Consider the following 16,007-nt stretch of genomic DNA (forward strand, 5'->3'; position numbering starts at 1 on the left):
GCGCGGGAGGCCTATAGGTTCGATGGATTCTCGCCCAAGAAAGAAAAGCGAGTTTGGCACAAAATAATCCATTAATCATCGATGTAAATAATCCATCTCATGAGAATATTCTGGATTATGGTTATGTCCAAGAGACATCATTGGGGGACGCTCCAATGTCAGAACCAACTCCAGAGAATATAGAGATCTCCATAAATTACACTAGTGTACATGAGATGATGGATAGAAATTCTATGGCGATTGATGATGCATTTGCATATCATATTGCAAAAGGAATTATAGAATATGATGATATCGAACCTCGCTCTGTTGAAGAATGTCAACGAAGAGCAGATTGGCCTAAATGGAAAGATGCGATCCAGGTTGAATTGGATTCACTAACAAAGAGACAGGTATTTGGGCCTGTAACGCAGACATCCCCAAGTGTAAAGCCTGTTGGCCATAAATGGGTCTTTGTTAGAAAGCGTAATGAGAAAAATGAGGTGGTAAGATATAAAGCCCGCCTTGTGGCGCAAGGTTTCTCACAACGCCCTGGAATCGACTACGAGGAGACATATTCTCCCGTAATGGACGTTATAACGTTCCGCTACCTTGTCAGTTTGGTAGTTTCCGAAAAACTTGACATGCAGCTTATGGATGTGGTTACAGCATATCTCTATGGGGATCTAGATTCAGAGATATATATGAAGGTTCCAGATGGACTTCAATTACCCAAATCAAGTGGCTCTAAACCACGGAGCGCGTTTTCAATAAGGTTAAAACGCTCACTATATGGATTAAAACAATCTGGACGGATGTGGTATAACTGTCTAAGTGACTACTTGATTGGGAAGGGATATATTAACAACGAAATATGCCCATGCGTGTTCATTAAGAGAACAAGTTCCGGATTTGCAATCGTAGCAGTTTATGTCGATGACATGAACCTAATTGGAACTCTAGATGAGTTGAAGGAAACTGCTAAATACTTGAAATCCGAATTTGAGATGAAAGATCTTGGGAAAACACGGTTTTGTCTCGATTTAGAACTCGAGCACCGTAGTGATGAGATTTTGATCCATCAGTCTGCATATACTCAGAAAATCCTAAGGCGCTTTAATGAAGATAAAGCAAAGCCTGTGAGTACTCCCATGATCGGTCGTAGTCTTGAGCCCGGAAAAGATCCGTTTCGTCCAAAGGATGAGGACGAAGAACCATTAGAGGCCGAAGTGCCCTATTTAAGTGCAATAGGCGCATTATTGTACTTAGCTCAATGCACAAGACCAGATATCTCATTTGTAGTGAACTTGTTAGCTCGACATAACTCTGCGCCAACACGCCGCCATTAGATTGGTGTAAAGACAATCTTTCGATACCTAAGAGGTACGATTGATATGGGCCTATTTTATCCCTACAGAGAGAAAAGGAATGACGGAAGAATGGGATCGGACCCCATTAGGCATGGAGCCACCGCCACCCATGGTGGCCGGCCTCACCCTTCCCCCCTCCATCAAAACGACAATGATGTTTTGATGGGTTTCGCTGATGCAGGGTACCTCTCTGACCCTCACAAAGGTCGCTCCCAAACGGGTTATGTCTTTACCATGGGAAGCACTGCGATATCTTGGAGGTCTACAAAACAGACCCTTGTTGCTACTTCCTCAAATCATGCAGAGATTATTGCTCTACATGAAGCCGTACGAGAATGTATATGGCTAAGGTCTATAATAAGACATATTCAAGGAAGTTGTGGTTTGAAGTCTACCACAGATGAACCTACATGCATTTATGAGGATAATGCAGCTTGTATTGAGCAAATGAAGTTAGGTTTCATCAAGGGCGACAACACCAAGCACATATCGCCTAAGTTCTTTTATAATCAGCAACCACAATCACTTCTAAAGATTGAAGTGAATCAAATCCGATCAGAGGATAATGTAGCGGACTTATTTACTAAGTCGTTACCTAAATCCACCTTCAAGAAGCATGTGAAGAGCATCGGATTGAGAAAGTTATCCGAACTACCACGATTGTAGCAATCAGGGGGAGATATCGACATCAAGGGGAGTTATGATGTCTACATGTTTGATCTCGAAGAGTGAAGGACGTGTTGTGCTCTTTTTGTCCTTCGACCAGGGTTATTTTTATCCCACAGGGTTTTTGTTACCTGGCAAGGTTTTTAACGAGGCAACGAATGAAGCGTCACCACCAAGTTTGAAGCGGCACAAGGGGGAGTGTTGAAGGAAAATCGACTTAGTGTGCCTTATCAAACTAGGAGTAGTAATAGGAGAGAATGTTCTAGAATTCCTAATCCTACTCGGATTAGTATTCCTTGTAACATTAGAACATGTACTTTGTAATCCCTATATATAGGCGGTACTTGTTCGTTAAATCTTAACTAGGTATAAAACTCTATCTATCGTCCCCCACATCCGCTTTGATGCTAAACCCAATTCACCTCAACTCATTCCTTTCTAGTTTCAACTTTACTGCAATGGCAGCTTCACGGCTCAATAACGGACAAATCAACGGTCAATACTAATGTACTGTCAAGATTAAAAGAAACGCTAGTGGACGGTCCACCCCGAATAGTTTTCGCACTACGCACTAATGCACTATGAAGTGATGTATACCAGAAAATCTTCCACAACTGATTTGCCTTTGTTTTCAACATTGGAAGATAAAGCTTACAGCATGAAAGTAACATTGGTGGAATACAAAATAAAGTATTGACTAGCAGCATGAAAATTAATATTGATCTTCATCCAGAACCACCATCACAGGTAATTTCTTTTCATCAAAAGCAAAGACAATGGTCACTTCAAAAGTATATCATGAACAGTCAATAAACAGCCAAGTCAATTCTCTGCCACTATAATCTGATCCTTAAATTACTTTGACATGTCTCAAATGGAACTTGCAAATTGCACAAGCAAATACCCATGACTCTTTTTCAAGCAAGTTCGAACAAAATGCAGGTTTTGGCTGTGGAAGTGATCTTAATAGTATGCTCTCTTTCTAATGCAGTATTTATTTGCTGTCTTAGCTCCTCCATGCATTTGGACCAACCCTTCACCTCTAGGCTGAAGGGAAATGAAATCGACAGGCTGGCACTCTTATCCATCAAAGGCAACATACAGCATGATCCCAACCGCGTCCTGAGCTCCTGGAATAACTCCATTCACTATTGCTTGTGGCATGGTGTCACTTGCAGTTCAAGGCATCGTCAGAGAGTCACCATGCTGGACCTTAACTCCCAAGGCCTGGCTGGCTCCATATCCCCACACATAGCAAATCTGAGCTTTCTAAGGGATCTTCGCCTCTATAACAATAGTTTCACTCAAGAAATTCCTCCACAAATTGGGCATTTGCATAGGTTACAGTTACTATATTTAATGAATAACTCATTTAGTGGCCCTATTCCTGCCAGCATATCCAATTGCTTCAACCTCACCTTTCTCACTGTCGGTCAAAACAAGCTGGTGGGTGAAATTCCTTCCAATCTTGGTTTCTTGTCTAAGCTTCAAACACTTATTTTAGAGGATAATAATTTGACAGGAGAAATCCCTCCTTCCTTGGGGAACCTTTCATCTCTTACAGTATTTTCTCCGGCTGGTAACAACTTGGTGGGAAGCATCCCTAGTTCTCTAGGTCAATTAAAAATGTTAACCTTTCTTTCGTTGGAAGAAAACAAGTTGTCTGGTACCATCCCTCCTTCCATTTACAACCTATCTGCTATTGTTACTTTTTCTGTAGCGCTAAACCAAATTCAGGGGAGCATTCCCTCACACTTGGGCACTGCGTTTCCTAACCTCAACGACTTTGACATTGTTGAAAATGAATTTACTGGGGCCATTCCTTTGTCGATATCCAATGCAACAAGTCTAGTGTCGTTCGAGGTTGATATTAATAATCTTACAGGACAAGTGCCCAATTTGCGAAATCTTCATAACCTCACAAATTTCTCTGTACATGGCAATCATATCGGAAGCGGTAAACAAGGCGACTTGAGCTTTGTCTCAGAGTTGATGAATGCCACAAAGTTAAGACGGTTGATTTTAGGCTCCAACAATTTCGGAGGGACATTGCCCACTTCAATATCCAATCTCTCAACCAGTCTTGAACTGCTTTGGGTTTATGAAAACCAACTACATGGAAGCATCCCAACTGGTTTAGGAAATCTTGTAAATTTGCAATCACTCGCTTTGGCGGGAAACTCCTTCACAGGTAGCATCCCCGCTGACATTGGGAAGCTTTCAACGCTTGGGCAATTGTATCTTTCGAACAACCAATTATCAGGAAGCATTCCATCTTCTCTTGGAAATTTAACCATGTTAATCAGTCTTGGCTTGCAGGCAAATAATCTTAGCGGCAGCATCCCTTCGAGTCTAGGGAAATGCCACGGGTTGTTGGAATTGGATCTTTCTCAGAATAACCTTAATGGTACAATATCCCATCAACTACTTAGTGGCCTCCTCTCCTTATCAATTATTCTAAACTTGTCCAGAAACCACTTTGTTGGTTCCCTTCCTGTGCAGATCGGCAAGTTGAGGAATCTAGGCGTACTTGACGTTTCTGAGAACATGTTATCGGGAGAGCTTCCTAATAGCCTCGGTGATTGTGAGAGTTTAGAAGGACTATACTTGCAAGGAAATTACTTCAAGGGGCTCATTCCCTCATCTATGAAGAACTTGAGAGGCCTTCGAGATTTAGACCTTTCTCGAAACAATTTGTCTGGACATATTCCACAGTTCTTTAAGGGCTTTGGAAACTTGGAGAATCTGAATCTATCGCTCAATCACTTATGGGGGGAAGTACCAATTGAAGGTGTTTTTAAGAACGCAAGTGCAACATCAGTTGTTGGAAACACCGCACTCTGCGGAGGTATTGCAGAGCTTCGACTTCCTGTGTGCAAATCTGAAGTGTCTAAAGCAAGAGGTTTGTCTCGTACAATAAAAATAGCTATGTCTTTAGTATCCGGGTTTACTCTTTTGGTAATTGCTGTGGTGGTATCCTTTTTACTTCATCGTAAGAGAAGGAAAGCAATTAGGTTGAGCACTTTGGGGAACTCTTTTTTGCAAGTCTCGTATGCTATGCTCCTAAAAGCAACTGAAGGGTTTTCTTCCACTAATTTGATTGGTGAGGGTGGTTTTGGTTCTGTGTACAAAGGAATTCTCGATGGTGATAGAGTTGTCGCTGTAAAGGTGCTTAACATGGTACATAGGGGAGCTTCAAAGAGTTTCATAGCTGAATGTGAAGCACTGAGAAATATCAGACATCGAAGCCTGGTCAAGATTGTAACTGCATGTTCAAGTGTTGATTTTCGTGGAAATGATTTCAAGGCTCTAGTTTATGAATTCATGGAAAATGGGAGCTTAGAAGAGTGGTTGCATCCATCCACTGGAATTGAAACGGTAATAGATGCACCCAAAACTTTAAGTCTTGTTCAGAGGCTTGATATCACCATTGATGTTGCTTCTGCATTAGATTATCTTCACAATCATTGTGAAACACCAATAGTTCATTGTGATCTCAAACCAAGTAACGTCCTTTTGGATAAAGAGCTGACTGCACATGTTTCTGACTTTGGACTTGCAAGGTTTCTCTCAAAATTAACTGATAACGTTTCTGGAAATCAATCAAGCTCCATTGCAATAAGAGGATCGGTTGGTTATACTGCTCCAGGTAATTATCCTCATATGCTTCACAAATTTCTCATATTTTCAATTGTTACATAATTCATTGAGACTTTGAGAGCCATTTTATTTTATGTCCAGTTGTAGTGACAACTATATATTTGTGATATTGTTTGAATTGTAGAGTATGGTATGGGAAGTGAGGTGTCAACATATGGGGATGTGTACAGCTTTGGCATTCTCTTGTTAGAAATGTTTACTGGGAAGAGACCTACTGATCCTATGTTCAGTGACAGCTTGAATCTTCATAACTTTGTGAAGATGGCTCTACCTGAACATGTTGAGGAGATTACAGATTCACAACTTGAAGGAGGCATCACCACTTTTGATGAAGCTTGCAATCAACCCATCACAAGACCACAAAAAATTGAAGAGTGCTTAAAGTTGATATTTGGAATTGGAATTGCGAGTTCTGCTGAATCCCCAACAAACCGGAAGGATATGAGTGATGTTGTATCTGAATTGCACACCGCTAGGAACAATCTTCTTGGCTAGAACTTTTCAAATTATTACTTTTATGTATGTTCTATGTTTGTATTTTGATCTCTTTTGTTTTTTTTATTGTAATATGCTGTCTTTAAAGTCTTGTTGTTACTATTACTTGTATTAATTTAGAGTGCAATTGTGTGTTTGAGGCCTTGAGCCCCCATTGTAATAAAAAGAATAAAAAGGAGTATACTAAATCTTGTATAAAATCTCTTTTCCTAATTCGGAAACACATGATCCCATTAGGATCAATCCAGAATTTGAATTTTGATAGCTGCAAAAGACTTTCATATATATTGTCATCATCTGAGTAATGTTCTGAAATTTGCTGGAAAAGTTGAAGTATATATGGATGATGATGTCTTTGAAGTGGTTCAGACTGAAGAGGCAGTAATTGGTGTTTCACAGTGATTATTATGAAGAAAACTATGCACAAGCAACATCGATCAATGGCGATTTCCCGACTCTTTAACACTATCTTATGAGATTGGCAATGTAAAGGGTAGCGTGATCTATCAACTTTTTCAATCAGCCAAATCCCAAATTGATCAAGAAAGTAAGCCAACCTTGCCAAAATAAGTAAGACATGCATGAAAGGAGACTCTGGATGTGCTCCTGACCTTCTGTATGCACCAGATTATTTTGATGATTAACAACTCTAGAGCTTATTAGTGTTTCCTAACTCAACAGATAAAAAAAATATGCACATGCCCGCCCTTTGGGTAAAAAAGATATCACCAATTCACCATTCACCCATATAAATATGAGAAACAAGTAAACCTCATACTATACATATATACAAACAATGCTATATTAATTCTAACTTAGTGAGAGAAAATTGAAGAAGCAAATCATATTAGCATATTTGACTGCATGGAAAGAAAACTGGGGAAACAGAAGGCTGGGGACTCCTAGCTAAAGTGAGTAGTCTATAATCAATCATATTTCTGTAATATGGGAAGAGAGAAGCCAAGTAACCTCTTGGGAAAAGCTCTTGAATTCTAAGTAAATGAACGTATCAGTAATGTAGACATTCGTATTGTGACTAGGAATGAGGGGAGCAGTCATTCTCTGACTTTACCTAACCTTATTTTTAGAAATTTGCATACCCTCACTTTAAATATAAAGTTTGATGATTAAGACCACACATCTTATAGGTCACACTCTTAATATATGATTCCTTTAAAACTTTAGTCAAATTGGAAACTATTTAGCAATTTGATTACTCACTTTTACCATTTCAGTTTTATGCGATGTCATGTATTTGTCTATAATATTTCACATTTTGAAAGACCAAATGCTTACCAACATGGATGAAATTTTGCAGAATTACTTATAAAGTCGATACCTATTGTGTGATGATCGACTTGAGAAAATTCACACTTTTTTAAAGTGATGTAGGGAGTCATGCTTAAATGTTACAAAAGTTATTTATCTCTCTAGCGAAATGCTCTTGAGATTTAGGGTTGCTTGAAGTTCTTACTTTAATGCAATGACATTCTTGCAAGAGTGGCAAGTTCAGTAACCACGTCTCTAAATCAAACTAAGAAGACTTGGGTCATTTGGACCGAATGATATAATTTTTATTTTTTCTTTTCAAAGAAAAAAAAATTTCATTCAGAAAGGTACGAATGGGCCCATTTAACGTGGAAAGACTAAGTTGAAATGCTGGTACTCATTTATGCTTTAAAAAACCCAAATTGAATGTGGGCCGGGCTATAACGTCACCGCTGCACTTTCTTCAGTCATCGTTTCTCATTGAAGCTCTGCTCTCTCTTATCTACTCTAACACGGTAAAACTTATCTTCTAACCCTCTCTCTCTCGCTCTACACTTTTCAGTGAATTCTTTACTGTGCTGCTAGTGCCCATATGAGCTTCAGATACTCACAAACTTAATGCCATGTACCTATACTTTTGGTTGACATTTTTTCATTTTCTTATTCATTTCTTTGATTCCATGATGTTGAAATGCTCAGGGTTTTATGCAAAACAATATGAAAAACTAAGACTCAAATAAGAATATCATGGGCATGCTCAACCACCTTGATTGTTTTCCTATGTATTTTAAGTACCCATTGTCATTGGAAATTAGTTAGAAGATAACTGTTAGCGGTCATCAAAAACTGCTCACATAAACAAATGGTGGTGTTAGTAGTTTGCCAGATTAAAAAGTTTTGGACTTGGGAGTACGAAAGTGAATTGTTTTATATAAAATTTATGGTGAGTTCTCTATTTGGGCAGAGATGAAGGTTGTTGCTGCATATCTTCTGGCTGTTTTGAGAGGGAACACCAGCCCCTCATCTGATGATGTGAAGAATATTCTTAGCTCAGGTAATTCTTATTTGGAAAAAATCCTTTTTGGCATTCTTTTCATATTTTCAGAACTAAAGATTTTCTTTTCTTTTTTATTTATTTGCAATTCAATTATTTTCATTGCGTATAGTAAGTATAGAATATTTTGTATTCTTTAAGTATGTTATGTCATTTTTCAATCATAGATTGAACTGTGTCATCAAAAGAAAAGTAAATTTAACTCTGTTATATTAAATTGATGTTTACTTTTTTTTTTAATTGATTTAGTCATTTAGATGTGGGGGCTTCTATTTTCAGGTCTGAACGCCTTGTTCGACTCTTGTTTCCCGTTTGTAATAAAAAGTTTCATTTTCTATTGAAGATTTGCAAATAATTTTGGGAGTATTTGCTTTGGTATTTAATGCTAGTTCTTCCTTTTTGTGCATAGTAATTATAGAGGAAAAGAATGGCTTGAATGAAGATAGTTTATAGTTGGTTTTCCTTGGGATTCTATGTTGGAGCACAAATGTGTTAGTGGTTGCTGCAACATTTTTGCAATTGCATGTGGTTAGAAAAAAAAAATGTTTTCTGTTTACAGTTGGAGATGAGGCTGATGGTGATAGGGTTGAGTTGCTAATTGTCCCAAGTGAAAGGCAAAGATATCACTGAGCTAATTGCATCTGGAAGGGAGAAGTTGGCTGTTCCCTCTGGTAGTGGTGCAGTTGCAGTGGCTGCACCTGCAGCTGGCGGTGGTGGTGGAGCAGCCCCTGCTGTTGCTTAGCAGAGAAAGAAGGAGAAGGTAGAAGAGAAGGAAGAGTCAGATGATGTAAGTATTTCTGTTCTTTTTTAAATGCAGCTGGAGTTAGTAGCTTGATTTTAATTTGGTTTTGAATGTTTATTTTTTGTTGACTGGTGTATTATCTTGCTGCAGGATATGGGTTTCAGCCTTTTTGACTAAGAGATGCTCTTTTATGGTGGTTTGCTTTTATCAAGACTTCAGACAACGCTACTCCTTCTTAGCTGTGTGATGTACAGTTTCTTTTTCATTTTGGGGATTCATTTGACTGTACTGTCTACAATTGGAACCAAATTTTCTTTTCAATTTCAATTCAATTCTCTTTTCCTGACTTCATTTCTTGGAAATTTCAATTCTATTTTATATACTTCTTCTGCTTAATGAGCAGCAACATGGTTGGCGAACAATACAAATCATTAAGTGAAATGCTTAGAAGTAATATGTCCTTTCAAATTAAAGCTTTTTAGTGCTTTAAACCTTTTGAGTGCTCATAAATCAGAAGTTACTTAAAATGTTACATATGAATTATTAGTTGAAATTGTGCAGCAAGTTTTCTGTCCTAATCTTTCAGATAAAAGTAAAAGAATACTAGAGTTGTGTATTTGTCATTTAGTGGAGGAATTTTTGTACCTGTTTGGTTTCTCTTTAATTTGTGCAGTATGGCTTGCTTGGCTGGATTAATATTTGATTGTATCTTATACTACACAGGTATAAGTTAATTAGTGGCTTGATGTTTCAATTAATTGAGAGTTACTCAATTTTATGTACAACCGACTTGATTACTGAATATATAAAAAGTCATTGTTCATTCTTCATATTCTTTTGAAGAGTACTATAATTAAAAGAAGACTGCAATAAAATCATAGACAGGTCTGTTCTGTTTTCCCATTAATAAGAAATAGCTAGGTCTGGATCTGTATAACCGTATGATTTCTTCTTTGACTATACATGTTTTCAGTGAAGATTTGTATGGTGTTTTCGGTGATGCAGGAGTTTACAATTTTCAAGGCAAGTTTTGGAATTGTGTTGAGGAAAGTAGGAGAGCTGCAGGTTAGATATTCTTTCCTAGATTATCTGTTCCCTGTTTTGATTTCTGGAATTGGTTCAATTTGCATATGAGTTAGAACTTGCTTAGAGTATTTAAGAAATACTGCAAACAGAAGTGGCAAATGGTTTAGAATGTTTTCATTTTACATGGAACACAGTAAGCAAATGTACTCATGTATTGGAATACATTTACTATATTTTCAATGAACAATGATAGATGATTGTTGTGACAGAGCTGTGAAGAAAATATATAGAGGCATTTTTTTTTTTAACTAGGATACTCTATTCTGTAATGTTGTTCTAGATGTACTCAATGTGTGCATTGCTTGGTCTAGGATACTCTATTCTGTAATGTTGTTCAAACATGTTTGCATGTTGCTCTTTGTTCTTTCCTATAATACAGTTATCGGTATCATTCCAAAAAATCAGTCTTGCATTGGTTGGTCTTCTACACTGACTAAAAGAGAATCAGCAGCTTTCATTTAATAATACTATTACGGTAGCCGAGTGTTTTTAGATACTACAGAACAATGTGGGAATCTCATCCACTAGAAACTCAGTTTCTGGATTAAGAACATTTTGCACTAACCAAGGTGAGTGTAGACCTTTAATTAAGGTCAATATAGAAAAATTTGTGTTCTGCACTCTCATCTTCAATCTAAAAATCTTTCAGTTTCCCAAATATCAGTATTAATAAGCTATTTCTGCATAACATTTGATCACTAAATACACTTCGTGATCTCTCACTTCTTCAATGACAGGGAAGGCAGCATTGAATCAGCAGGATCATCCATGAAGTCCTTCAACAAGGAGAAAACAGACCGAAGTATGATGACACTTTTTGTGTAAAAAGAACTGGAGGAAGCAACTTTTTGGACAACCTCCATAACAGTCCATCACTAGGCTAACAACTTTTGGCAACTTTTTGGACAACCTTCATAACCGTCCATCACTAGGCTAGCAACTGTCTAATGCTAATAGACATCATCACCTACTTTTGGCAAGCAGATACGTTAGCCTATAACTAAAACAACCTATTTTTTGGAAACTGTCCCAGCAGCAACTGTAACTATGTTAACTAAAAACTATGAAAGCCTATTTTTTTGAACACTACCACAACATCTACATTAGTGGTAATGTTATTAGGACATGATCTACATTTTTTGTTATAAAATTTACTTCTCAATTACATTCTTGATCCTATTAAACTTTCAGATTTTATTCTATAACCCGCAGCAACGCGCGGGCACGAATTCTAGTTGAACTTGGAATTTGTCAATTCATCTTCTTTGTGCGTTGTTTTTTCAATTTTCATCATATTGAACTTGGAATTTGTCATTCATTATTCAAATTATGCATAGGTTGCTTTTTTTTAATTAATGGGATAAATTACAAGCTGATCAGGTTCTGGGATTGATAAAGGAAGAATCTTTTCTTTCTTGAAGAATTTTGAGCCCTTGGTATCTTCCAAGCATCAGCACAGTGGCCATTGGGTTTGTGCCTGGCGATTCCAGGAAGGTTGAACCATCAATCACTCTCAAGCCTTTAACACCATAAACCCTATAATTCTTGTCGACCACTGACCCCACAGTGCAACCACCATGGTAGTGGTAGAAGGTACTGACAGTCGTCTTGCAGCGTTCCTGGAGCTCGTCTTCAGTAGGCATCGGCTTGTTTCGGTACTCATTCGAACCCACGAAGGAAGCAATTGATTTGGACCTTAAAGCTAGCTCAAGCAGCTGGGTCATCTTCACACATTCTGCCAGGTCTTTCTCGCTTGATAGGTAGTTGAATGTCACTGATGGGTTTGCTCTTGGGTCAGTGCTGTTGAGTTCAATCTTTCCAACGGATTCTGGGAAGGCAATTTTGCCAGAAATGCGGACTATTGTTGCATTGAAGCTAGTAGGTGTAATTCCTGCCTCAATTATGATTTTGAAATCATCTGCTATACCAGCAACTTTGTTAGGCTCTGGTGTTCGATTTTGCGGCTTGGAGTCAACTAAGATTTTAATAGAAGGATTGTCTTGCATTCCTTTTCCTACTCCCTTCAAGTTGAGTACGAGCGGGATTTCAAAGTTGTTTAGGTGTTCTTGAGGGCCAATGCCACTTAACAACAAAATCTGAGGGCTGCCTAAAGCTCCTGCTGATAGTATCACATCACCCCATGAACCCGACTTGTCTGGCTGGTTGAGGTAAGCTTCATAAGTCTGGTTTGAGCTGCCATCGCTCTTGATGAATCTTATACCTCGAGCTATCTTCTCATCTCTGGTACCTGCACAACCATTTACATTATCAGCAACAGAGGGTTTATCTTACATATTGTACATTAAATGCTATTTTAAAGAACTACCATGCTCACCAGTTCTTTGAAAGATAACTTTGTCTACAGTTGCATTCAAGAGAACTGTGATCTTGCTTAGATTTCCTGCCGGTAGAAGATCAGCTGGTAAGTGTCTTCTTCCCTCTTTATCGAACGAAGTAGCACCAATTTTTGTTCCCTGAATATGCTCCAAACTGAAGCCATTATAGGGGAGAATTCCAGCTTCAAGAAAGCTATACAGAGCAGCATGCGACCATGGAGGCAAATGATCAGGTTTAGTGATGATTCTAGATTCCACCCATTCATAAGCATCCCTTACTCCCTCACTATCCCAACCAACCTTTTTGACAAAATCCTTACTTGCTCTGCTGTAAAACCCACCATTGATAGCAGCTGATCCTCCTAGCACTCTACCTCTTAAATTGGGGACACCATCTGTGGAGACAAACCTTTGTGCAGCTGATGTATATTCATCAGTTACGAGAACTGGGTATCCGTAGTACTTCAACTCTAAGATGAAGGGGTCTCCGTAAGGTGAGCCACCTCGTTCCACCAACAGCACTGAGAATTTCTCAGACAAAGTTGCAGCTAGGGGGCATCCGGCAGTGCCTCCGCCAACCACAATGTAGTCGAAGGACCTACCGGCTACTTCTTTGACATTTGAAGTCATATATGGGAATGTTTGCTCCGAAGAACATATAGCCAAGTGAACAAATAGAAGCAACAGATGCAATGAAAACCCCATCACCATGAATGTGATGAGCAACAGTAGAATTGTTGAAGCTTCAAGGCTGGTAAATTAAGGTGTATATATAGTTTCAAATTCTTGACTGTTCTTTAGTGCTGGTAGCATATAATTGTTTTTTTTGTTTTTGGTGATGTGGTAGCATATAATTGTTGAATAGTCTAGTTGACTGTTTTTCAGTTCTTATCTTATACTCTTGCGGCGGGGCCTACAATTGCCAATAGTGACTCCATCGTTATTTATAATTGATTCTGTTTCAGACCCTTTGTCAACAATGGTGATTAGAAATTTTAAATTAAAAAATAATAATAATACAAACATGAAATCGTTTCACAAGTGAGGGATGTGCCATCAAAAGCCCACTGAGTATTCCAAGCATGTTTTAGACAAGAAGGAAGGAAGCATTATTGGCGAAGCTGCTCCATGTTTTTTGACTTTTTTCATTTGAAGAAGACAATATTATTATTATTATAAATTTAAAACTTTCACGGTATCAATTATTCTAAATAACTAACAAACCACAGCTCACTAATGTGTTGATTTATAATATGAAATTAAAATAGCCAACTTGATAGCCGTTCGCACAAATGTAAATGGCAAGCATGATCCTTAAAGGGTGATTTGCTAAATAAATAAGAGTTCAAAAATGGGAACCCATGATCCCCTCCACAAAAAACTAATAATTTTGCAACTTCAAAACTTGAAATTGACCTGCACTATCCTCATAAACTTTTGCAATTGTAACCGGAGTGTATGAGACGAGCCACCTAGTTAGACTTTGCTAGCCACTTGGTTAGACTTTGCTATGCAAAAGGTCATAATGAATTTGATGCATGCCTTCATTCAATGCATCAGCCTGCAGATTGTTGTCAATCACAAGACTCCTTGCAAATGTCGACGATATTCTAACAGGTACGGCACATGTTTCTTGACGGCTAACAATCCCGTTTATTTCAAACTAGAAAACAAACAAAGTCGCTCGAGTATTTTTGAGGGGCCAGTCAATTGAAAATCAAATCTTCTAGGAAGGCCACATACATTAATCTTCAGATCTTCGATATTGAAAAACATGCATGACAGAGTTATCCTTAGTTTGTTCAATGCACTCCCTTCAAATTAACAATACTAACTAGTTGAAAACAAAAAATCTTGCAGACATAAAACTATCTAGAAGTTGATATACGTTAAACTACTTGAAATTGAAATGTTCCTATACTAGCAGTGATGCTATCCATCTTCTCCTTCAATCACAAGCCACTACATGTCTACATCAGACAATGTTAATATGAAGAAACTTTTGAAATACAAAAATACTTGGTGCATGTCCAATTTCACAAAGAAGAAAAAATACATACCCTGATTCATGTCATTGGTAGATCAATTCTGACCATGGATTCCTGAAAGTAACAGAGCCATATTGACAATCAACAAAACATAAACAAAATTGAGAAAGAAATATTAGCACAAAAGGAAATGAAAACCGCAAAGCCAAGTCTTGATTATGGCTAAATAAGAAACCAAATATCATTCAGTATAATCTGATTCCATTCAAGCATTTTTGCAAGCTTTAGCAAGTCTTGGGGAAGTATTTGAAAAGAAGGAAAACACAATGAGAATCAGAAAACATCTAAAGTTCATACAAACATGAAAGCGACCAAATTGAGAGATTAAGTACAAAATGGGATATAAATAAGGATCTACTTGACTAGTGGAGGCTTGGATATCTTGTTGACACTTGTCTATGGTTATATATCATCAATATTATCTCCCTTGGGTTGCAACTTGAAATGATTATCAACTACAAATTACATGTTACCAAATTCCATCCTTTGTTAAAATGAAGTGAAAAAGCAAACAAACCAACACAAAAAAGTGGAAAAGAAGGATAGAGTTTGCGAATTTCTGACCTTCACATCACAAAGGATGTCAAAAGGGGAAATGATTGAATCTGTCAACCTTGTGGAAATGTTTTTGAGGAATCATATGTCAACTTTGTATAGTCTGAAACAAGAATGATGGATGTCTTATTAACTTGGTGTTACAGAGCTATTTTTAAGACAAATGCATGTAAATGGAAAAGAAGAGTTGTAAAATTCAATATTAACTCCTTTTCTTCTCTTCACGATCATCCAACCAAAAAGAAACACACATGTAAGTTTGTAAAACATTTTCCTGCTCATTGTTGACAGTAAAGGGTCATTTTGATTGACACTGAGGGCAAGAACCAACTTAACTTCTGAGAATTCTAAAAGAATAGCCCCAAGACTTCTCCATATTTGTTACAGTCATACCCTACTTGTTGCAATTGGGGAAACAACTCAGAGCAACGGGTTACAACTGTAAGAAATAATTATGAACTCATCACTATATATCATGAAGGAAATCTGCATTGATTGTTTGCTTTACTTGAAGGTTAAGTAATGGGATTGTGATATGAGTCGAATCTTGTAATCTATTGTGTTATCTGGAGCAATAGATATTTGAGAATCCTATTGCTACTTGTTTTAGGTAAGTAGCATCAGATATGTTTAAGGAATTAAAGGTAGAATATCTATATAGGTTATGTTGAATAGATTCTCTTTATGGGAGGGGTCTATATATGACTCCTATTTAAGAAGCCTCGGTCCCTACTTCCACCGTCACTG

The 16,007-nt window shown here is 37.7% G+C and overlaps 2 protein-coding genes and 1 pseudogene across 3 annotated transcripts; 2 read left to right on the plus strand and 1 right to left on the minus strand.

Annotated features, from left to right (window-relative positions):
• The first annotated feature begins 2,689 nt into the window (after positions 1-2,689).
• LOC133733671 (probable LRR receptor-like serine/threonine-protein kinase At3g47570) lies at positions 2,690-6,383 on the plus strand. 2 transcript variants are annotated; one of them, XR_009857826.1, is made up of 3 exons: positions 2,690-5,393; positions 5,579-5,664; positions 5,800-5,939. XR_009857826.1 is itself a non-coding variant. In XM_062161317.1 (2 exons), the coding sequence occupies exons 1-2, from the start codon at positions 2,922-2,924 to the stop codon at positions 6,168-6,170; spliced, it is 3,114 nt and encodes a 1,037-aa protein (XP_062017301.1). In that variant the 5' UTR covers positions 2,694-2,921; the 3' UTR covers positions 6,171-6,383. The 2 variants fall into 2 exon arrangements, 1 of the variants encoding a protein (XP_062017301.1); XM_062161317.1 differs by having other exon boundaries at positions 2,694-5,664; positions 5,800-6,383.
• Positions 6,384-7,965: 1,582 nt separating this feature from the next.
• LOC133733675 (large ribosomal subunit protein P2B-like) lies at positions 7,966-11,483 on the plus strand (annotated as a pseudogene).
• Positions 11,484-11,639: 156 nt separating this feature from the next.
• Positions 11,640-13,468, minus strand: LOC133733673 (protein HOTHEAD-like). Its single transcript, XM_062161319.1, has 2 exons — positions 12,657-13,468; positions 11,640-12,569 (listed from the first exon to the last, which is right to left on the minus strand). Exons 1-2 carry the CDS (start codon positions 13,366-13,368, stop codon positions 11,698-11,700), a joined length of 1,584 nt encoding a protein of 527 aa, XP_062017303.1. The 5' UTR covers positions 13,369-13,468; the 3' UTR covers positions 11,640-11,697.
• Positions 13,469-16,007: the final 2,539 nt, after the last annotated feature.

Source organism: Rosa rugosa, chromosome 2 (genome assembly GCF_958449725.1).
Source record: "Rosa rugosa chromosome 2, drRosRugo1.1, whole genome shotgun sequence".
In the NCBI taxonomy this organism is placed as follows: domain Eukaryota; kingdom Viridiplantae; phylum Streptophyta; class Magnoliopsida; order Rosales; family Rosaceae; genus Rosa; species Rosa rugosa.